This window comes from Mytilus californianus, unplaced genomic scaffold (genome assembly GCF_021869535.1).
Source record: "Mytilus californianus isolate M0D057914Y unplaced genomic scaffold, xbMytCali1.0.p SCAF_7, whole genome shotgun sequence".
Classification (NCBI taxonomy): Eukaryota; Metazoa; Mollusca; class Bivalvia; order Mytilida; family Mytilidae; genus Mytilus; species Mytilus californianus.
Genome location: NW_026262723.1, coordinates 114,942,721 through 114,967,969, shown reverse-complemented (window position 1 = coordinate 114,967,969; position 25,249 = coordinate 114,942,721). Strand labels below are relative to the sequence as shown.

At 32.7% G+C, this 25,249-nt stretch overlaps 1 protein-coding gene across 2 annotated transcripts in view; it reads right to left on the bottom strand.

Moving 5' to 3' along the window:
- The window catches only part of LOC127710291 (E3 ubiquitin-protein ligase TRAF7-like), a 50,922-nt gene extending 31,493 nt beyond the window's left edge, over nucleotides 1-19,429 (bottom strand). Inside the window, exons 1-11 of one of the 2 annotated variants that reach the window (XM_052216082.1) lie at nucleotides 19,326-19,429; nucleotides 17,531-17,588; nucleotides 17,193-17,272; nucleotides 15,478-15,612; nucleotides 14,406-14,498; nucleotides 12,006-12,045; nucleotides 11,333-11,510; nucleotides 10,989-11,064; nucleotides 7,928-7,986; nucleotides 3,395-3,612; nucleotides 1,096-1,169 (exon numbers count right to left, since the gene is read on the bottom strand). In XM_052216082.1, coding sequence (XP_052072042.1) covers nucleotides 1,096-1,169; nucleotides 3,395-3,612; nucleotides 7,928-7,986; nucleotides 10,989-11,064; nucleotides 11,333-11,510; nucleotides 12,006-12,045; nucleotides 14,406-14,498; nucleotides 15,478-15,612; nucleotides 17,193-17,272; nucleotides 17,531-17,588; nucleotides 19,326-19,370 — 1,056 coding nt within the window. In that variant the 5' untranslated portion in view covers nucleotides 19,371-19,429. The remainder of the gene's footprint in view (nucleotides 1-1,095; nucleotides 1,170-3,394; nucleotides 3,613-7,927; nucleotides 7,987-10,988; nucleotides 11,065-11,332; nucleotides 11,511-12,005; nucleotides 12,046-14,405; nucleotides 14,499-15,477; nucleotides 15,613-17,192; nucleotides 17,273-17,530; nucleotides 17,589-19,325) is intronic. The other variant, XM_052216083.1, reaches the window with a different exon arrangement.
- Between the last annotated feature and the right edge of the window lie 5,820 nt (nucleotides 19,430-25,249).

The window sequence follows — 25,249 nt, the reverse complement described above, 5'->3', positions numbered from 1 at the left end:
CAGCTCTTCGGTGCTTTGATATTTATCAATTTTCAGGAAACATTGCGAAAAATGATCAATATTTCGAAAACATGTGAAATAAAATTGCAAACACGGTGGACCGTCGAGTGTCAACACACGTAGTAGACTCCTCAACTGGAAAGACGAGGATAATGGTTTCATCATTTGTCATGCATACCCAGTTTTGATTATGATATCCAAAAGGACGTACTTTTTTTCAATCTATGAAACTAGAAAATTCCAAATTGTAAATATCTCTTTCATCTGGACTTGGCATCTATCACGTTTTGACGGGTCCATTTCATTAGTAAGGTGATCCTTAAATCTTACGGAGTTATGACAAAAAAGGAAAATGAACTTATTGTTATGTGTTTTTAACAAGGGTTTCGTTCCGCTAAATTATTTGCGCAAACAAATCAACAAAATAGGTCAGTTAAGTTTGTCTATTTTTAGATTACAGGTAATCATTTGACACTACGTATAACCTGTGTAGTGATTTTGATTTTACGATAAATTTATGAATGAATGATAATTTTATGAATGAACAAGAGCACCTGGTCTCTTTCTTAGAGAAACACCAATTTAACATATAAAACCGTATTTAATAAGAGATAATTCAGTAAAATTTTCAATACTAAATTAACAACTGAAATTATTCCATATTTTGTTGAAACATCGTACGAAAGGAGAGCGGAATCGCAGGTATAAAAATGCACTTTTTTTCACTCAGACTTCTATGTTTTTTGATAGTCAAACGGTTGTCCCCCTAAATACAAAAATGCATCTACAAGAACATATGCTGAAACCTCTTAAATCCACTAACGTTTTTCAAAAGTTTCAAGCTATGTATTGCATTAGAAAACATACATAGGTGTTTAAGAATGACAGACCAGGAGCCTGTTTAACAAAATACTATGGCTTGATCTGGGCGGAGTCTCTGATTTGCGTCACAAAGATGGCCATACGCGATGGCATAAAAGCAATTGCTTTAAAAATTATGATAACAGCACAATGAAATATACATCGTACTATCTAATTGATGTATCAGACAATTTAACAATAGATTTACAATTGATAGAAGTCTAATTTACTTACATGTATAACAGCGTAATCTCTCTGACAATCCATGATAGTTGTCATTATTTTATTTTGATTATGTTCCAGTAAATCTGTAAGTAATGGTAAATAGTAAGAATGGTTGAACAGAAGGTCAAAAGAACACTTTGGAAATTTTATGTTTATAACGCATAGTCTGAGGGATGTTAGAAATTTTGACACTAATATCAAGATAGATCTGAGTGTATATAACTTTACATATACATTAATGGTCCAATCAACATTCAAAATTACTGGCGGAAACATTTGAAAAGTGGTATGCATAATTTCAAATCATTTTTTAGTCTTCCATTGAGGTATGGTGGTTAAACAAATACTTGATACAGCAGTATTGCATGATTGGACATCATTTTTATAGCCTTTAACATATAATGAATGGTATCTTGGCTTTCAAAAGGACAAACCATAACTTGTCTTCATATTTGTAACACTCCCAAACGTGTCCATCTCCCCAAACGTGTCCGATTCCCCCAAATGTGTCTATTCTCCCCAAACGTGTCCGTAATATTCAATATGGCCCAAACGTGTCCGATTTCAAAACCCCCAAACATGTCCAATAATTGTTATTCGCCAAAATGTGTCCACTGTTAAACGCCAGAACGTCTCACGTCTTTTAGCGCCAATACATTATGTCCTAAATAAAATCAATAACGTTTACGGCAATTCTATGATGGGGGAAACAGTTGATGAGGTAGTAATTTATTAGCATTAGTTTGTTCAATGCCCGTTGTTAATGATTATCATAATTGCAAATTTAATATGTAACATATGAATTAACTTTTGACTGAATTTGCTTATTGTCCAGTTGCAAGTATTTCATGCTCATTTAGAGCGCACATACAAATAATTCTGGTGCAGTTGAATTAATCGTTTACTATGTAAATTATGTGTTACTAATAAACTCCGATGATGCCTTTTATATTAATCCAACGGCGGGCTTTCAGCAGAATTGACTTCCTTTTTTTCAACAGTTCTGATATTTTAAAAGCTCTTCAAATCAAAAACTGGTTTTCAGGTTTTTTAATGAATTTTAGGTTTCGAGCATCATTAAAGACACACGAACAAGAGAAATAACGTCCAGGGCCAAATATTTCAAGCATTATTTGAACGACATCATGTTAACAATAAATACTGTACATAGGTTCTATTACTAGTATCAATAATCATACCGGGAATTTAGGATTGGGCCTAAATTTTGACGGTTATTCGAGATTAACACTAGTCGGGATTTTAATCTAAAAAAAAATAAGAGCGAGTGAAGACGGATTTTTTTTATGACTTCAGTAAGAAACTACTGCAATCTCCTTTATGTAATAGAGGCCGTTTTAAATAAAAATTAAAAAAAAACTGTTGCCTTCCAAAATACAACTGATGGCACCATGAAAGGGAATTGCTACAAAGGTTTTAATGCGCAGATAACGTGACATTCTCCCTACACGAGGTATCTGATTTATTATCTACAATTTAACTGAGCATGGCTGCTTACATTTACATCCAACATAGACGAACAGACGCCCTCGCTTTTAACAAGGTTATACTGCCGGTATAAAAAAGACCTAAAGTAATTTATTTCTATTTTTTAATGAAATAGTAAAATGAGTATACGTTAACTAAAAAACAATAACCAAATAACCTACGTATTTATAATATGGACACGAATGATAGTTCCAGTAAAAGAAAAAAATAAGCTTGTTATGGACACGTTTGGGTGTTCATTAAAAATAGACACGTTTGGGCGTTTAGACAAATGACACGCTTTGGCGCCCTTTTACATTTAGACATGTTTTGCAGTTCAGTGATGTCGTGTGGACACGTTTGGGGGAATCGGACACGTTTGAGGGGAAGGACACGTTTCTGAGTGTTACATTTTTACAAGTAAGGTCACAAACTATAAAAGGACAATAGTTTGAATATTCATCGTACCTAATAAGGAAAGTTTCTTTCTTCATCTTAAATTTATGGACCTAACATTGTGTAAAAAATTTGTTTGCATCCAATAATAAAGCAAATGAGCTTTTATTAGATTTGCTACGAATGGTCAAATATTTAATGATTTGAAATACTGATAAGACAAAATGCAAGCCAATACTTTTTCACATAAAGATGTATAAAATAAACATATAATGATTGGTTTCATGAATATTGATCATGTAGGCATATAAAATATCCTAAAACATCAAAATGGTCTCTGGCAAACAAAGCGATTGTTGAAATCTTGTATGTTATATTTCACAGTAATAGAAGTACAAATGAAAAGAATTTGGTATTTTTAACATACCGATTTTCATATCAGAAGATTTTTCTAATGCCTCCAACCTTTCAGCTAATTTGCCTAACATTGATCGTAAGAACTGTATTTCCTGATCTTTCTGGTTGAGAGAAAACTGCATGTCTGTCATTTTCTCATCCATTCTGACAAGAAATTCTTTCATTCCTTCAAATTTACATGATCTGAGATGGTCTTCTAACTCATCTGATGTACCAACAAATTCACAACTACAAAACAGAATAAGTAGTCATTATTATAATTATAATAAGTTTATATAAACTTGTCAAAAAAAGGGACCATAACTCTTCAATATAATATATATATTAGTGTAATTTTATTTGACCCTCACTAGTAAAACACAGTCTAAAAAGAAATCTGATTAAGTGTTATTTCTAATAATTATAAATTACAGGAATCCAAAAATGTACTTATCTGGGTACACAAAGATCACATTAGTTAGTACTAAAATTAGATTGTGTTCTATTTAATGAGGGTAAAAGAACAAGTGAAACTGCGAGCTACTGCTCACTGATGATACCCCTGCCCAAATATTTCGGTAAACAGGATTTTGTTTAGTGATGAATCTGAAAACGCATCACACGGTATAGCTGACTCATATAAACCCTGAAACCAAATTTCAGAAATCCTTGTAATGTAGTTCCTGAGAAAAATGTGACGAAAATTTTCAACTTGGCTACTCATGTGTAAAATGATGTAAGTGTTCGGTAAACAGGAAGTTGTTGAGTGATGAATCTGAAAACACATCACACGATATAGCTGACTCATATAAAGGTTGCAATTCTGTAAATACAGACAATGCAATTTCCCATAGGAACTCCCTTTGCGGCTAAAACTGTGACACTTTTACTATGAAGTTTCGTGAAAAATAATATCCCAGAACGGAAAGTTTATATGCACTACTATTTTATTCAAAGGTCAAAATATAGGGCTGTGCGGCATATTTTCAACATTTATATGCCCTGAACTTCTAAGAGTTTAAACTTATACTAAAATTCTATACTACCCTTACCTCCATTTTTGGACCTCCTAAGAATTAAAATTTAGCCGCTACCATGTTTATCTATACTGGTTACATTCCCAAGTGATGTCTCTATGAGATGAAACACAGAGATCATCAATGGGAACCAGTACGTTAACAAATTAACATACCTATGAATATTAAATATCTCCCCAAAAGAGGCGTGGTTTGAGAAACAGCTGTATTTACAAAGTGCAACCTATACAAACATTTATTCAAATAGAAAACTCTCTAAAAACACTTTTTCTCACAACAATACTTATTTATCAGAATTATAGCCTTAAAGAAATCACTGCATATACTCTAAGTCTCCTTTTACAGTACATTTTATACCCCTACCCCTGTTCCAATTTTTTAAAGATTTTGAAAACAAGACTCTAATTATTGCCAGCTTACCCTATGTGCATGTTTTCTGACATGAACTGTCTAAAACCTGTTTGAAACTATTCTGATAACAAATTGAAAGCATTTTAGAATACTATAAATGTTTTGTTTAGTAGTTAAGCATTCCAACATTCAAGATTATACAAAGTATCCAATCCTGCCTGTGTCTCCAGTCCACATCTTACTGTATGCCTATTTGTCAATGAAAGTTCACAATTTCTGCCTCAAATGGTCAGTTTAGAATTCTTGTCACAACAGTATCATCCCTAACCATATATCTAACATAAGTTAGTTAATATATGTCCTAGAAGTGTTTAAACAAAGGCATATTTGCAAAAGTTGTATTTATGAAGATATCAGTCTGGTGCATAAATTCACTAAAAGTTTGATTGAAATGACTGCTTACATCTGATTTTTGCATAACTTCCTAGCACAGTTATTGTTTACTTTATAAAAGACCTTTAAAATAAAAAAATCATAGCATTTACAAGTTAAATTATCTGTTTTATGACTCAGGGGTAGGCATTTTCCTCTGTTTTTTGCCCCTGGGGCCTCACATTTCCTAATTTTTTTCCCTGTTTCTAGCAATGTGAAATATTTACTACATATTTAGGATAGAACACACTATTGTAAATTTTACTGAGGTCTTTTTGTAATTCTAGCTTGTACTTTTTTATGCCGCAGTCACAAAAAAGCACATTTAGGCGTTACGGCTTACTTTTGGGTTATCGACAGGACAAAAACACCCCACCAGAAATATTTAGGAAGGATCAATGAGTTGCAATTACTGCGAAGAGTAAATATAAGCACTTCTAAACAATTTAAATTACAAATAGGCATATATTATGAATTTATTTTGAATTCAGGGCTTTAAGTAAACCATGCATACTGTAAACTGTGAATTTATGCTGAGTCATCATAGTTAAGGCCCAGGATTTTCTCAATCTTCATGAAATATTTATAAAACTTCATATTTGAGTTAAATTCTTTAAAATCTCTGAGATAAACCAGATTTTGTGAAATTCTGTATGTTCTATTTTTTAACCCTATATAGGTTGCAATTCTGTAAATACAGACAATGCAATTTCCCATAGGAACTCCCTTTGCGGCTAAAACTGTGACACTTTTACTATGAAGTTTCGTGAAAAATAATATCCCAGAACGGAAAGTTTATATGCACTACTATTTTATTCAAAGGTCAAAATATAGGGCTGTGCGGCATATTTTCAACATTTATATGCCCTGAACTTCTAAGAGTTTAAACTTATACTAAAATTCTATACTACCCTTACCTCCATTTTTGGACCTCCTAAGAATTAAAATTTAGCCGCTACCATGTTTATCTATACTGGTTACATTCCCAAGTGATGTCTCTATGAGATGAAACACAGAGATCATCAATGGGAACCAGTACGTTAACAAATTAACATACCTATGAATATTAAATATCTCCCCAAAAGAGGCGTGGTTTGAGAAACAGCTGTATTTACAAAGTGCAACCTAAACCCTGAAACCAAATTTCAGAAATCCTTGTAATGGAGTTCCTGAGAAAGATGCGACGAAAAATATTCATGGGATGGATGGACAGACGGACAGACAGAGGTAAAACAGTAAACCCTCACTTTTTTTAAAGCGGGGGTATAATAATTATTTAAGATAAACAAACTGGATATTTTACATATTAAACTAGAGGCTCTAAAGAGCCTGTGTCGCTTATCGGCATCTTCAATAATGGCCACTTTTTAGTAAAAATCATCATTGATGGGGAATAACTCTATTAAGAGTTAACTGACAATTTCAGTCATGCTGACATATTTGTAGATCTTATCCTGCTGATAATTTTACTTTTTTAAGTTTCTATTCATCTATTATAGTTTTCAAGATAATAGGCAAAAAATGCATAAAAATGTTAAAAATTTTCATTAAAGGGCAATAACTTCAATAACGAGTCGACTGAAGATTTTGGCTTATTTGAGGATTTTGTCTCGCTGATCATTTGTGCTATTTAAAATTTCTATCTATCTATTACAGTTTTCAAGATATAAGGCAAAATGGGAAAAATCATCATTAAAGGGCAATAACTTCAATGAAGAGTCAACTAACAATTTCGGTCATGTTGACTTATTGTAGATCTTGTCTTGCTGATCATTTTTGCTATAAAAAGTTTCTATCTATCTAATACAGTTTTTAAAATATTAGGCAAAAATGCAAAAATTGGTAAAAATCGTCATGATAGGACAATAACTCTAATAAGGGGTCGACTAACCATTTCAGCTATATTGACTTTTTTGTAGAACTTGTCTTGCTGATCATTTTTGCTTTTCAAAGTTTCTTTTATCTATTATAATTTTCGAGATAATAGGCAAAAATTTAAAAAAATAGTAAAAATCATCATTTAAGGGCAATAACTCCTGTAAGAAGTCATCTGACAGATTTGATGTAAATGCACAATAGGTGGAGCTCAACATTCTAAACATTTTTGCCACTGTCAGATTTTCTCTATTTATAGTGGTTTTCAAAATAATAGGCAAAACTTGCATTTTACCACTATGTTCTATTTTTAGCCATGTCAGCCATCTTGGTTGGCAGGTGGGGTCATCAGACACATTTTTTAAACTAGTTAACTTTATTGATGATTGTGGCCAAGTTTGGTTAAATTTGGCTCAGTAGTTTCAGTGGAGAAGATTTTTGTAACAGTTAACAGACGACGATGGACGCCAAGTGATGAGAAAAACTCACTTGGCCTTTTAGGCCAGGTGAGCTCAAAAAAGTACTATTAGGTTACCATTTAGTCTAAATACAATCTTATTGTATAGTAAAAACTTCTTTTACTTTAACTGCAAGTCTATGAAGGCATGTGTTGCAGAAATGGCAAATTGTACTTTTGGTATGGGAAATCCAATATTCACTCAGATCAATATTTTAAATAGCTGGTACACAACTTCGTCCTATAAAAGGATGAGTGACAGTTTAAATGAATTCTGTCCGTCATGTTCAAGCAGTTCAGGATTCACAAAATGTAACTTGGACAACACATGACGACAAGTGGTCCATATGTGAAAATTGTAAATGTGTGTTTGACCTTACTGTGTTGTCCTCCAAATAATGTAAAAGTATACCTGTGTTTATGATGAGGACATCTAACATTGTTACAACTTCTTAGATGATCTTCTATATCCTATAATTAACAAAAATTATAAATAAATTAGATTTGCTGTAAAATCAACTATCATTTCACAAAAATAGAAGCATATGGTTTCGCTTTATTCAGATCAATTATGACGTCAAATTATATGGCAGTTTGTCAATGTATATATGTTCCGCCTAACAGAAGTTCCACTGGAAACTTTGTTATAAGCAATGTCATAATATTTGTTCCTGTTGGAACAAATATTCTATACCATTTATTCCGTTAGGAACATTTACTGTAATATTTATTCCAGTGGAAATAATATTCCAGAATATTGTTTCCATTTGGAACTTATATTATGAAGGAACTTCTATTCCGTGACAAGTCCTCTTTAAAATCTTGCCATTGTGACCTCAGGAAAAAAGTCTTCTCTCAGAATGAACACAATCTTTTGTAGCTATTTTAAAAAAAAAAACACTGAATGTGGTCTAAGAACTTAAAAATTTTAAATTGGACATTCACCTATTATGGTCCAATATCCAAAATCTAAATACATGGTTAGATTCAGCATATCAAAGAACCCCAAGAATTCAATTTTTGATGAAATCAAACAAAGTTTAATTTTGGACCCTTTCGACCTCAATGTGGACAAAGTTGATAACGGGGCCCAAAAATCAAAAATCTAAATACATGGTTAGATTCAGCATATCAAAGAACCCCATATATTCAATTTTTGTTGAAATCAAACAAAGTTTAATTTTGGGCCCCGATTTGGACCAACTTGAAAACTGGGCCCATAATCAAAAATCTAAATACATGTTTAGATTCAGCATATCAAAGAACCCTAAGAATTCAATTTTTGTTAAAATCAAACTAAGTTTAATTTTGGACCCTTTGGACCTTAATGTAGACCAATTTGAAAACGGAACCTAAAATTAAGAATCTAAATACACGGTTAGATTCGGCAAATCAAAGAACCCCAATAATTCAATTTTTGATGAAATCAAACAAAGTTTAATTTTGGACCCTTTGGACCTCAATGTGGACCAATTTAAAAACTTGGCCCAAAATCCAAAAACTAAATACACGGTTAGATTCAGCATATTAAAGAACCCCAAGAATTCAAGAATAAAACCCCATTGAAATTGGTCAAGAAATAAGCAATTTATACAAAGTATCTTCATTTGCACAATACTGTGCAATTAAATATTTCTTGCTATTGCGCAATACTGTACAATTGACAATTTCTTGCTATTGCGCAATATTGTGCTATTGGATATTTCTTGCTATTGCGCAATACTGTGCAATTGAAGATTTCTTGCTATTGCACAATACTGTGCAATTGAAGATTTCTTGCTATTGTGCAATACTGTGCAATTGAAAATTTCTTGCTATTGCACAATACTTATTATATAATAATTTACACATCCTGTTTGGTGTGTATCTCCTACCATATCATTATTATTTGCTTTTAAATATAAATCAGAAATAACCAACTTAAAATGGAAAATTTAAAAAGAAAAATAGGAAAAAAAGAAAAAAAAGGAAAAAAAAAAAAAAAAACCTCCCCCCAAATTTTTTGAATCCCCTTATGATTCATCACACCCAAACTCAATCCCAGCCTTCCCTTTGTGGTATGGTACCTTGCAGTTCAATTTCAGAGAGATCCATACACTTGAACACAAGTTATTGTCTGGAAACTAGAAAAATGTGTTTTTTGGCCCCTTTTTGGCCCCAAATTCCTAAAGTTTAGGGCAATTACCCCCAAACTCAAACCCAGCTTTCCCTTTGTGATATGGAACCTTGCAGTACAATTTCAGAAAGATCCATACACTTACACACAAGTTATTGTCCTGAAACTAGAAAAATGCTTGTTTTTTGCCCCTTTTTTGCCCCTAATTCCTAAACTATTGAGGCAATTACCCCCAGCTTCCCTTTGTGGTATGGTACCTTCCAGTACAATTTCAGAGAGATCCATACACTTGAAAACAAGTTATTGTCTGGAAACTAGAAAAATGTGTTTTTTGGCCCCTTTTTGGCCCCAAATTCCTAAACGTTTAGGGCAATTACCCCCAAACTCAAACCCAGCTTTCCCTTTGTGATATGGAACCTTGTAGTACAATTTCAGAAAGATCCATACACTTACACACAAGTTATTGTCCTGAAACTAGAAAAATGCTTGTTTTTTGCCCCTTTTTGGCCCCTAATTCCTAAAATATTGAGGCAATTACCCCCAGCTTCCCTTTGTGGTATGGTACCTTCCAGTACAATTTCAGAGAGATCCATACACTTGAACACAAGTTATTGTCTGGAAACTAGAAAAATGCTTATTTTTGGCCCCTTTTTGGCCACCAATTCCTAAACGTTTCTGCAATTACCCCAAACTCAATTCCAGCTTTCCCTTTGTGATATGGAACCTTGTAGTACAATTTCTGAAAGATCCATACACTTACACACAAGTTATTGTCATGAAACTAGAAAAATGCTTGTTTTTTGCCCCTTTTTTGGTGCCTAATTCCTAAAATTTTGAGGCGATTACCCCCAAAATCAATCCCAGCATTCCTTTTGTGATATGGAACCTTGTGGTACAATGTCAGAGAGATCCATACACTAACACACAAGTTATGTCTGGAAGTTACAAAAATGCTTATTTTTGGCCCCCTTTTGGCCCCTAATTCCTTTACTGTTGGTACCATAACCCCCAAAATCAATCCCAACCTTCCTTTTGTGGTATTGAACCTTGTGGTAAAATTTCATAGAGATCCATTCACTTAAACTAAAGTTAGAGTGCGAAAACCAGTGTGTCTTCGGAAGACGCCGGACGACGACGACGCCGCCAACGTCATACCAATATACGACCACAAAAATTTTTTTGCGGTCGTATAAAAAGTGTTCCCAACTGTGTATCTTATTATCAAAGAGGATGCACCATGTGTATTTACACTGAATACACTATAGTGTAAGTAACTTTTCCATTAAATGGTCTTGGGGTTGTGGCGACCTAGTCTTTTGGACTGTTTACTTTCATAAAATCACACACATTATCTTACCTTCCTTAAAACAGGGGCACAACCAGCACCATTAGGACATTTTACTTTCATGAAATCACACATGTCTTCATGTTCTCTGAAATAAACATTGGAACATACAAGTAATACAATTATAATTGATATAGGGACTGAGTTTTCAGAATTTTCTATGGGATCTTGTGAATTGAGGTGAATTATAATTTAAATCTTAAACCAAATATGTATTTTGTTTTGTTGTTTGTACAATGATATAATCAAGGATTCAAATAGTGACAAATCATTAGACAAAAAACAATTACCCAAAAACTTCAATTTTGATTGATTTATTGATTGATATTTCCAGGAAAATATTTAATTTGACCTACTTTCTATGGCTAATTTTGAGCGTAACAGGACAGGTAGCCGAATCAACAACATAAGATTGTCCGTCGTCTGCTAGTTGGCAGCCATATTTACAGTGAATAAACATCTCACCAATCTGTTCTGATACTGCTATGTTGGCCACAACTACCTGCATATTAGAGTTGTCCACAGGACAAACACCTGTAAACAAAGACAATTCATTCAATGTAATTCTAGGTTTTTTTTGTAATTGGGTAAATAGCATATTTCATATTTATTATTTCATCTCATTTCAGGATTAATGACTTCTTTTTTATAGTTGCAAATCTTAAGAATTATATTTTAAAACGTTCTAGAACACAAAATTTATACATCCCAAAACTTCATGCATGTATTCTGTACATCATACAATGTTATTCCCTAAGTTACTGTTGGTCAGGATTTTAAAATTGTGGCAAGATATTAGAACTTAACCTTTAAAGAAATAAACACAATTTAAAATTATCATTCTGAGGGTATTGCATATGCAGAAGAATGTCATCAACCTGTCAAAACATTAGATTACACTAATATGGACCATAGATGACCTATAGATTTCAATTTCTTAGTTTACAGAAGCTGTTTGGTTGATGTTTCATTGACCTTTTCCCCCAAATCTGCTTTTATCAATAACTAATTCTCTTCAGAAAAACTTACCATCCTCATGTGATGCCACACACTGCCTGCAGTAAGTATGCTGAAATAAATATAGGTTTTATTAATGTGATGCCACATACTGTCTGCAGTAGGTATGCTGAAACAAATATGTGTTTTAATAATGTGATGCCACACACTGTCTGCAGTAAGTATGCTGAAATAAATATAGGTTTTATTAATGTGATGCCACACACTGTCTGCAGTAAGTATGCTGAAATAAATATATGTTCTATTAATTTGATGCCACACACTCTCTGCAGTAAGTATGCTGAAATAAATATATGTTCTATTAATTTGATGCCACACACTGTCTGCAGTAAGTATGCTGAAATAAATATATGTTCTATTTATTGGATGCCACACACTGTCTGCAGTAAGTATGCTGAAATAAATATATGTTCTATTAATGTGATGCCATACACTGTCTGCAGTAAGTATGCTGAAATAAATATATGTTCTATTTAATGTGATGCCACACACTCTTTACAGTAAGTATGCTGAAATAAATATAGGTTCTATCAATGTGATGCCACACACTGCCTGCAGTAAGTATGCTGATATAAATATATGTTCTATTAATATGATGCCACACACTGTCTGCAGTAAGTATGCTGAAATAAATATATGTTCTATTTATTGGATGCCACACACTGTCTGCAGTAAGTATGCTGAAATAAATATATGTTCTATTAATGTGATGCCACACACTGTCTGCAGTAAGTATGCTGAAATAAATATATGTTCTATTAATGTGATGCCACACACTGTCTGCAGTATGTATGCTGAAATAAATATATGTTCTATTAATGTGATGCCACACACTGTCTGCAGTAAGTATGCTGAAATAAATATATGTTCTATTTATTGGATGCCACACACTGTCTGCAGTAAGTATGCTGAAATAAATATATGTTCTATTAATGTGATGCCACACACTGTCTGCAGTAAGTATGCCGAAATACATATATGTTCTATTTATTAGATGCCACACACTGTCTGCAGTAAGTATGCTGAAATAAATATATGTTCTAATAATGTGATGCCGCACACTGTCTGCAGTAAGTATGCTGAAATAAATATGTGTTTTATTAATGTGATGCCATACACTGTCTGTAGTAAGTATGCTGAAATAAATATAGGTTTTATTAATGTGATGACACACACTGTCTGCAGTAAGTATGCTGAAATAAATATATGTTCTATTAATGTGATGCCACACACTGTCTGCAGTAAGTATGCTGAAATAAATATGTGTTCTATTTATTGGATGCCACACACTGTCTGCAGTAAGTATGCTGAAATAAATACATGTTCTATTAATGTGATGCCACACACTGTCTGCAGTAAGTATGCTGAAATAAATATATGTTCTATTAATTTGATGCCACACACTGTCTGCAGTAAGTATGCTGAAATAAATATATGTTCTATTAATTTGATGCCACACACTGTCTGCAGTAGGTATGCTGAAATAAATATATGTTCTATTAATGTGATGCCACACACTGTCTGCAGTAGGTATGCTGAAATAAATGAATTTTCATTTAAGGTGATGCCACACACTGTCTGCAGTAGGTATGCTGAAATAAATGAATTTTCTATTAATGTGATGCCACACACTGTCTGCAGTAAGTATGCTGAAATAAATATGTGTTTTACTAATGTGATGCCACACACTGTCTGCAGTAAGTATGCTGCAATAAAGTTTTATCCTGGTGTTATCAATTCTCAATGATCCAAGATTTTGTTATGAGAAGTATCTAAATTGCACACATGCTTAACTACACATCAATAAATATCAAATAAATGATGTTTTGTGTTTTTCACTCCATATTTTGTGACCAATTTGACATAAGTCCTTGCTTATTATGCATTATTTAAGAAATGGATACCTTTGGAACAACTTGACATTTTTGGCTTTTTGTAACAAATGGGATCCCTATGACATTTTTTTATTGTACTATGCATTTTGCAACAAAATAATGCCTTTAACATATCAGTAATTTCTTAAAGTCAGCATTTATTGGACATCTCATGTTGTGTTTCCACAAGTTTTATTTTTTTCATCTGTTGATATATAACATGTATAATGCGACTGTATTGTGATCTTTTAGCTATGTTGTAAGATGTGCATAATGACAAATGATGAAAATACAAATAGTTTGGTCACTAAGAAAACTTATATGAATTCTGTCAATTTTTGGCAACATAGGCACATTTGGGTACTGTGACATTACCTTTCAAGACAGTATTAAAAGATAACTTGATCCCATGACCTTATACTTTCACTTTATCATAAAATCACCAGACCTTGGAATACCCGATTACATGATATACATACCCCACATGATACTATCACTGGATCTCTGAATACTTGATCACATGACCTGATATACATACCCCACATGATACTATCACTGGATCTCTGAATACTTGATTACATAGTTTACAAAATAACTTCTTGTTAGGTTCATCAACAAAAACACAGATATCCTAAAATAAAAAAAAGATGAAATAAATAATGTAACAGTGTAGTACACATATACTCATCTATTGTTTATCATTTTACTGTTACATGTATTGTGAAATCTCAGCTTGTGATCGATAAAAAAACCACTTTAATGAACTGATACAAGACATTTCTCTGGGTTGGCTTTACTTTTGGTACTTTGAGAATTTATCAGCTCATCCCCCTTAGCATTAGGTTTTGGATTTTTTTGATAATGAGTACTTTTGTTTAGACATCTTAATACACTAGATCAGTTCAGAAGTACTTAGCATCTGTTTTAGACACTCCCTTTTTATGTTCATAAGACGCTTATAAATGTCAATCAAATTAAATTCAATATTATATTTGTATCTCAATTTTTTGAATGGTTGTTTTTGATAAACACACTTGTTGTTTAGGTTTAGAGATTATTATTTTAATATATTCTGTATACTGTCGTATCATAAATATTTGTGGGGTACCAATTCTCCTGGAAGGTCAAAGGTTCAACAAAGTACCAATTCTCCTGGAAGTTGTGGTCAAAGGTTCAACACAGTACCAATTCTCCTGGAAGTTGTGGTCAAAGGTTCAACACAGTACCAATTCTCCTGGAAGTTGTGGTCAAAGGTTCAACACAGTACCAATTCTCCTGGAAGTTGTGGTCAAAGGTTCAACACAGTACCAATTCTCCTGGAAGTTGTGGTCAAAGGTTCAACACAGTACCAATTCTCCTGGAAGTTGTGGTCAAAGGTTCAACACAGTACCAATTCTCCTGGAAGTTGTGGTCAAAGGTTCAACAAAGTACCAATTCTCCTGGAAGTTGTGGTCAAAGGTTCAACAAAGTAACAAAGTACAAATTTTCAATAGGCTTGAATTCTGATTTTAGCAAAATCACAAAATCAAGTATCCATGAAAAAATAATTTTTCCTCAATCCAAGAAAAATTGGTACCCACAAAAATAAGTGAATCTACAGTAGCACATACCTCTTTATCCTCGGCAGACATGAATTTCCAAGCTGTAAATTCACCGGAATCATTTGATAAGGACCTTGTATGTGATGTGTGAGATACACTGTTAGTTGGTACTGATAAGGAACTAGTAGTAGATGTACTTGGTGCCTGAATAATGAGAAAATTCACTTTAATTCATAAACTTGTGTGAGATGCACTATTACTTAGCATCAAAGTAGACATTGTGTAAATGACCATAATCTGCTACTTCAAATCTTATCAATAGGAAAACTTAAATCAACATGGTATATAACATTGGATCTGATAAGTAACACTTGCGTGAAGTTGCTGGATGAAAGATAAATTTACAAAATTAGAAGTGAAATAATGAAGAAACCCTAACCTGATAACTACCGTTGACAGTATATAAATTATTGTACAAAGATTGTTCTGACAAACCCTAACCTGATAACTCCCGTTGACAGTATATAAATTATTGTACAAAGATTGTTCTGACAAACCCTAACCTGATAACTCCCGTTGACAGTATATAAATTATTGTACAAAGATTGTTCTGACAAACCCTAACCTGATAACTCCCGTTGACAGTATATAAATTATTGTACAAAGATTGTTCTGACAAACCCTAACCTGATAACTACCGTTGACAGTATATAAATTATTGTACAAAGATTGTTCTGACAAACCCTAACCTGATAACTCCCGTTGACAGTATATAAATTATTGTACAAAGATTGTTCTGACAAACTATGCCATTCTAGATAAGACTTACATCATGGACAGTTGAATCAAAGCTAAAACCTGACCTAACATACATTTCAAGGAAGATACAAATAATTCTGAAACAGAAACAGTTAAAGGGAAATAACTCAAAATATCATAAATCAAAATATTTACACCGAAAACCAAAACTTTGAAATTCAGGGCATTTTGCAGTTTCCAGAGAGATTGATTGACTGACAGATTCAGAAGGGTCAAAAACATGTTAAACTCTGCACTTTCTTTGTTGTTTGGGGTAATAATATAAGTAGGACAAGCATTGCTGACATATGTCTACAAAAGGACAGTATGTGTTTCCTTTTTCCGATAGATATAAAAGCTAGATATAAAATTCAGATTGAGGATTTTTTGGCAGATTTGTGAACAGATTATAGATTGCCACTCTAGCTGCAGACAATGTATTATCAAAACTTCCCTTTCCTTTATAAATTTTGCATTTTATCATATTTATGATGAAGTTTGTTAATAAATTATTTCTTTTACCTAGAAACATTTCCAACAATCCCCTCAACACAAGTTTTTCTTGTGAGATGAGTGTCTGCTGATGTCTGGTATTTTTTTATATAAAATTAATTTTTGTAATTTTAGAAAGCATGCAGAGATTTACAAAGAATTGCTGTGGAAAGCAACTTTTGGCACAGTGTGTGTAATTTACTTTGTTCAGAAACTTTCATCATTGTGATATTATGATCTATGCATATTTTGAAATTATCATTTCTGATATTGTAATGTGACATTATAGTTAAGATGAATTAATGCTAACTTCAGTCTGTTAGAATGGCAACACATTTTGAGTTGTCTAAGAAAGTTGTCCATAATATAAGTGTCGTTAAGACTTGTGCATTTCTTTCTCATGATGGATAATTGTTCAGTCACTTTAATGTAAATGCCGGATAGCCAGCAAATTTACTTTTTACACTTTAACTACATATACCAAACTTAATTACCTTTAATTCTAATGAATTGAATGATGAAATAGTTAAACTGTTTACTTGGGATGGTATCTGTACTTCTCTGGATCCTGGCTCTAAAAAGAGATTGATCGTTGCCATCACAATAGATCATAATAGTACAATGTAACATTGTTTGTATATACATGTTGTAAATGTAGTCCTGATGCCTACAACAATTAAGGAAGAAAAATATCAGTTTGTCTACCCTGCCCATGCAAATTTAAGATTTAGTAAAATATACATTACATCTTGTACATATTAAATTTACCTTTAAACAGATTATTCATCCAATTGTTGATTCTGATAAGAATATGATTGTAATTAATACAAACCTACAACTTTAACTGTTGTTACAGGTTTATTAGCACCAAATGTTGTCTCTACAAAAACCTGAAGCAAAAAATTGAAAAAAAACATTGTGGTATGTCAACAAGACAATTTTATACATGTATATATATATATATATATATATATATATATATATATATATATAATTTAGTGTATATACATGTATGGTGATGTTCTATTTTCTAACCATCTCCCAAAAGTGTGGTTAACTTATATAGTTTGAGAGGGATTTGTTAATATCACATTTATTGACTGTGATATAGTGTTTTAGAATAGCTCTGTATGGCATGAATGGGTTGGGATCCCTAAATAAAAAAAAGGCCAAAGTTTTAAAGCCTGACAGAACCTTAATTCAGTAAGTCAAGTAATTAAATTTTATATAAAAGTCAGCACATCTGTACACAATAACAGATAAATTCAGTAATTTAATTGAAAAACAGGTTTATTGTTGTATAACTGCATTCGGTAGCTATAGTCTAAATGGTTGAGTTCAGGATATCGTCTTTTGCTCAATCTGTTAGAGCACTGCCTTTAGATCCTGAGATTTAGGGTTTGAATCCTGCTGGTACCATCCATGAAGTTTCACAATATTATGAAAGAGTTATGCCAGTGAACAATTAACTCTTACTGTGCATAACTTATTCTAATGCAATTAAGCATGTAGCGCCAATTTTTATCGAGTGGCATCTGTTATCAATTCAATGGTCGGAGCCGTTTACGGAACATTTAATGTTTGTTTTTGAAAATTTTAAGAGTAATACGTGAGAATACAATGTAGGAATAACAGTACTGTAAGTAAGTAAATCATGTATTATAGTGACATGTGTATATGAATAGTTGCCGCCATTAATTTTGGATTTAACGGTCATATATATCTGTTTTACTGACTCCAATATGCGTCACCAATACTGTATTTGCGACCATCAAATCCCCAATTGAGGATCGCATCTCTTCATTACACATTGATAGTCGACCTTTCCTTTGATAGAAACAAGTGACTATGGTAAAAAATACACGAATGTGGAAGTCGTCTCTAAATTATTATTTAGAAGTAAAAATAAACAACTGGTGATAAGGCTAATTTAGCCTCTAGGTCCACATTTCCAGTTAAGGTTCATCATAACAAATGGACAAAAATGGCTGTATTTACACCTCAAAAACTACTCTGTGTACAGACTTACCTGTCCAGTTTGTAATGTGCTAAGGCCTGGCATCCACTAGATATATAAAAGTTAAATGCATTTTTTGTTTCAGAAAGATATAATCACTTTTTGATTTTGATGGGCATTTTTTTTCTTTTCTGCAGAAGGTGTAAAAATAAACAAACACCTGAATTGCTTTGATACTGTCCACTCAGTTAAACCCTTTAACTCACCTATAGATGTGTAGATACCTATTGTCTATCTATTGTCCATATCAATCAAGGACAATCAATACAATACAATAAAGTTGTTACCTGAGAGGGAGCATCTCAAAGTTTTATCCCAACTTCGTTTATTTTTACACCTTCTGCAGAAAGGAAAAAAAATGGCCATCAAAATCCAAAAATGATTTTATCTTTCAGAAACACAAAATGCATTTAACTTTTATATATCTAGTGGATGCCAGGCATTAAAACTTTTCTAACTGGACAGGTAAGTCTGTACTCAGAGTAGTTTTTGAGGTGGAAATACAGCCATTTTTTGTCCATTTGTTATGATGAACCTTAAATAGGTGCGTCTTTACCCGTTTCGTCTGCACTCAAATTGGAACCAAAAGTTTATATGGCTTAAGTCTTACATTATCTTTAACTTCAGGAACCGCATGGAAATCAACATGGTCCATAATAAGTAGGAAAAACGCATTTTTTGGGGAATCCCGTATGAATAACCGGAAGTTTTGAAAATGTAAAATAAAATGGGTATACCTAAAATAAAATAAGTCCCATGCAGTCCCGACGTTCTTGCATATGATTCAAAGTAAATCAATGCAAATCAAGTCGGCATGTCACGTATCTTTTAAGCTTTAATGACCGACAAATGCATACATATACAAAAGTAATACACAATGTAAATAAAATAATGATATTAAAGCTAAAGGATATTATATATATCACGCACACGGCAAAGCTGAACTAGCATGACTAAACTAGCATGACTAAGTTAACCTATGATAAGTTAAACACAATAATATACATTATGACAGTTGTTATCCATTCGTTTGATGTGTTTGAGCTTTTGATTTTGCCATTTGATAAGGGACTTTCCGTTTTGAATTTTCCTCGGAGTTCGGTAATTACTTTTTATATATGCATGCATGTACGAATGAGAACTAAGCTAAAGCAGTCATAAAAAATACTATTCAATCATCAACATAAAACACTAAACCAAATTCAATTCATAAAAACACTGAAAGCAAAGTAAGCATTAATAAGAGTGGCCGAATATAATAAGCAGCACTACTATATATATATATATGCTTCAAAGCAGTACATAACATAAAAATCACAATTAAGCATATTACAATGGCTTGGGTTGCCATTCCATGAGTTTATTAGACTTTTAAATTAAGTGAAAGATGTTTAAATTTTATACTGATGGTTTGGCAATTTATTCAATAGTTTGGATGCAGAAATGATCTGAAGGATTTCAATCCATACCTTGTAGTTCTAACTGTAGGCATTTCAGCTAGATTTTGATGTCCGAAAGAATACATATATTTTTTTAATGTTTATTAAATTGTGTAGGAATATTGGATTTTACTTATTTACTGTTTTAAATACCTCTATTGCAATAGTTCTAAAGTGTCTAACTTCAAGAGATGGATAGTAAATCATCATATGTGCTTTAGTACATATAATTCCGGTAAATGAGACGGGGTGATCTTTCTTTTCTTGTACTTTGTCAATTTTAATAGTATTTACCTAGCTGCAGAAGTGCAAGAATAAGGAACAAAAACTTCGACAAAATGATAGATTTGCATACTATTAAATTTCCCAGTTTATTTGAGTGTTTGCCAAGTATTTAAAAACAGTGAGCTTTTGTGTGCAGATGTTGGAGATACGTGTGTTGAAATTAAGTTTAAAAATGATGATGCCCAATAGTTTAGATGATGCCCAATAGTTTAGTCACTTTTCACATTTTATTTTGTAACATGACTAGTCAAATTAATGGTTTAATACATAAATTTTAAATTACATATTTTGCCGTTAGTTTTCTAAATTGAATTGTTTCATATTTTTCATGTCGGGGGCTTTTATAGCCGACTATATGGTATGGGTTTTTATACGCCCGTTTACGGGACGTATTATGGTATACCGTTGACCGTCTGTCCGTCCGTCTGTCCGTCCGTTCGTCAACATGTCGGACATTAACTCAAAAAAGCTTTAACCAATATGCATGAAACTTTGGTGAAAAGTTTATATCTATTGACGTGAGCTCCCTTTCGTTTTTTATAAATTTCAGATTTACCGTTTCCGAGCTTTTGGGTTTTATTCATTAAACAAGAGGCTCTCAAGAGCCTGAATCGCTCACCTGTATTTCAGAGGAGAAGATTTTTAAATGTTAGAAAACTTGATGAACAAATTGTGTTAAATTGTCTTTAAAGGGCAATAACTCCTTAAGGGGTCAATTGACAATTTTGGTCATATTAACTTTTTTGTAGATCTTACTTTGCTAAACATTATTGCTGCTTACAGTTTATATACATCTATAATAATTTTCAAAATAATAACAAAAAACTGCAAAATTTTGTTAAGACTACCAACTCGGTGGCAGCAACCCAACAATGGGTTGTTCGATTCGTCTGATAATTTCAGGGCCGATAGATCTTGACCAATTAAACAATTTTACCCATTGTCACATTTGCTCTAAAAGATTTAGTTTTTGAGATATAAGCCAAAAGCTGCATTTGACCCTTATGTTCTATTTTTAGCCATGGCGGCCATGTTTGTCGATGGATACAAACTTCGGATACAATTTATAAACAAGATACCCTAAGGAACATTTAGTTAAAGTTTGAATGTAATTAGCCCAGTAGTTTCAGAGGAGAAGATTTTTAAATGTTAGCAAACTTGATGAACAAATTGTGTAAAATTGTCTTTAAAGGGCAATAACTCCTTAAGGGGTCAATTGACAATTATGGTCATATAAACTTTTTTGTAGATCTTACTTTGCTGAACATTATTGCTGCTTACAGTTTATATACATCTATAATAATATTCAAAATAATAACAAAAAACTGCAAAATTTTGTTAAAACTACCAATTAGGCGGCAGCATCCCAACAATGGGTTGCTCGATTCGTCTGAAAATTTCAGAGCTGATAGATCTTGACCAATTAAACAATTATAACCTAGTCAGATTTGCTCTAAAAGCTTTAGTTTTTGAGATTTAAGCCAAAAACTGCATTTGACCCCTATGTTCTATTTTTAGCCATGGCGGCCATGTTTGTCGATGGATCAAAACTTCGGATATAATTCATAAACTAGATACCCTAAGGAACATTTAGTTAAATTTTGAAGGTATTTGGCCCAGTAGTTTCAGAGGAGAAGATTTTTGAAATAATTTACGACGACAGACGACGACAGACGACAGACGACGACAGACGACGGACGCCAAGTGATGGCATAAGCTCACATGGGGCCCGAAGGCCCCGGTGAGCTAAAAAGGGGGGATTTTCCAGTTTTTCGACAATAACTCAATAATGCTTTCACCAACTTGCAAGAAATTTTGATGAATTGTTTATATCTATTGACATGAGCTCCCTTTTGGATTTTTATAAATTTTAGATTTTACGTTTCCGAGTTACAGGTTTTTTATTCATAAAAAAGGGGGATTTTCCAGTTTTCGGACAATAACTAAAACATGCTTTCAGCAGTTCTCATGAAACCTTGGTGAATTGTTTATATCTGTTGATGTAAGTTCCATTTAGAATTTTATAAATTTTAGATTTTACATTTCTGAGTTATGGGGTTTTATTCATTAAAAAAGGGGGATTTTCCAGTTTTTGGACAATAACTCAAAAATGCTTTTAGCAGTTCTCATGAAACTTTGGTGAATTATTTATAGCTATTGATGTAATCTCCCTATTGATTTTCATAAATTTCAAATATGACATTGAGAAGAAATTGAACTTTATTTGTTTATAGTCTGACAACAGATTTACTAAGTAGTGCGCAACAGCACAGTGTATTTGCACAACAGCAAGAAATCTTTAATTGAATATAAATTCAATTCATATAACCAATTTCAAGTTCTTTGACTACATTTATTCAGAAACCTATAATATGTCAAATATTTAATTACAATCCAAATTCAGACCTGTATCAAGCTTGAATATTGTGTCCATTTTTGCCCCAACTGTTCAGGGTTGGACCTCTGCGGGCGTATCCAGCTGCGCTCAGCGAAGCAGTTTATTCTAATTGTTGAGGCCGTACGGTTGCCTATAATTGCTTACATCCACTTCATTTGAACATTGGTGTCTCATTGGCAATCGCTACACATCTCCTTATTTTCATACTTAGTAGAATATTTCATTATATATTTGGTAAGGTCCCGGTTGAAATCATTATAGTGAACATATTTTGCACATGCTTGTATAATGAATAATATGTAATAAAAAAGAGGGAAAATGTGAATATTAAATCTAAATATATAGTTATCAAAATCAAAACGAAATATTTTTATTTAATCATGCAGTTTATGAACTACGAATGTAAGTATAAAATAATATAATTCTTATCCGTTGAGAGCTAATTGCTCGGCATCTAAAGTCAACTATGCTTTAGTGGAATGGAACCTAGAAAATACATAGATAGTCGTTAAACATTTTTAATACTATTGCTACAATGTAAATATTTAAACAAATGGTGAAAATGGACACGTGTATGTAAACATACAAAAATCGTACAACACCGAAGTAACCAATAAACAGCTGTTCTTTCGGTAGAATGCGGCTGTATATATATATATTCGGGCTACTTCAACGATCTTCCATTTTTTTTTAAATCAAAATAGTTTTGGTTTCTGAAATCGTTTATGACTTCGAAAATGTCAAATGTTCAAACATTCATATCTGTATTACAATCAAATTTCAAATAAGGAGGCTCGAGGAGACTTTTTCGCTCAACTAGGTTTATGCAATTGACACTATAATTTTGTAGACTAGAATATAGTTCATGACAAAAATCTCTTTTTTTGCTGATCTTCTTTATCTTCTTTAGTTTTTGTCCAATACACAAACAGGGTTAAACAGTCAACTAACGATTTCAGTAAAATTTGACTTATTTGTAGATCCCGTCATGCTGACCACTAATCTTTATAGTTTTCACGATATATGTCAAAAACGTAAAAAAATGTTAAAAATCGTCTTTAATGGGCAATCACTCCAATAAGGACACTCCAATAAGGAGTCGACTAAAGATTTCAGCCATGTTGACTTATGTGTTGATCATGTCTTGCTGATCTAGTTTGTCATTTAAAGGCAATAACTCCTATAGAAGTTGTCTGACAGTTTGATGTAAATGGACAGTAGATATATCTCCAACGTTCTAAACATTTCTGTCTCTTAGATTTTCTCTATTTATAGCAGTTTTTAAGATAATAGACAAAACTAGATACTGCAATGATGGCTGTTGCTAAATTAGATTAGATTTAGAGCAGTAGTTTCACAGGAGATGATTTTTGTAAAAGTTAACGGACGACGACGACGGTAGAAGACGGACACCAAGTGGCGAGAAAAGAGTTGAGCTCAAAATGAATTTTATTGAGTGGAAGGAGTTAAATTATTCATTTATTAGTCTCCAATATATATATATATATATAGAAACAAAACTGTAATTGGGATCGTAACTATATGTGTTTAAAAAAGTTCGTTTGGCATATTTTAATCTTTGACGTCACGGACACCAAGTGATGAAAAAAGAGTTACACTCAAAATGAAGTTTTCTTGAGCGGAAGGAGTTACATTTTATATTTATTTATTTATTATTCTCGAATATATATATAGACATAAAACTGTAAAGGGGATCGTAATCATATGTGTTTTAAGTTCGGTTGGAATATTTTAATCATATATTATTCTGTGCGAGAACACGTTTGTGATGTGTATTAGAATGACAGATCGGATGATTATGAAATAAGGGGAAATGCCTGTAAATAGCTGTCACCGTCCCTAAATAATAGAAAGCAACAGGTTGTTCTTGGTGGGATCTAGTCAAATACCTGTGGATAAAGCGTGACTCAATGTTCAGTTCTAGATGCATTACAAAATTTCATAAAACGATATTATTGCGACAGGAACATCCAAAACCTGCTTGTTTGCAGATGTCTGTATTCTTTTTAGAACAATCAAAACAAATGCTGCTAATCGAAACCCACCTTCAAAATTCAGCACTTTTCACAATTGTGCTCAAGTAAGCAATGCCTCTGCTGCTAGGTTATTCAACAAAAACGCACGTGGATATCCACAAATATTCCAGTGCAATGCCAGAAAATGACAAACCTGTTCCAGATTATCTCAGATGATACTGTTCGGTCATTAGTGAACGGAAGAACCTTTTCTCTCTCATTTTCATATGACATTACATGAAAAACCCAAAGCCTCATCAATCTTGTAACATGAACAGAACCGAAATGTAGTATTCTATATGTAGGGCAAACTGGACGTGAATTTTTCAAACGAACTCAAAAACATCTATATCGCTTCCGTAGTCATAAGAAATTT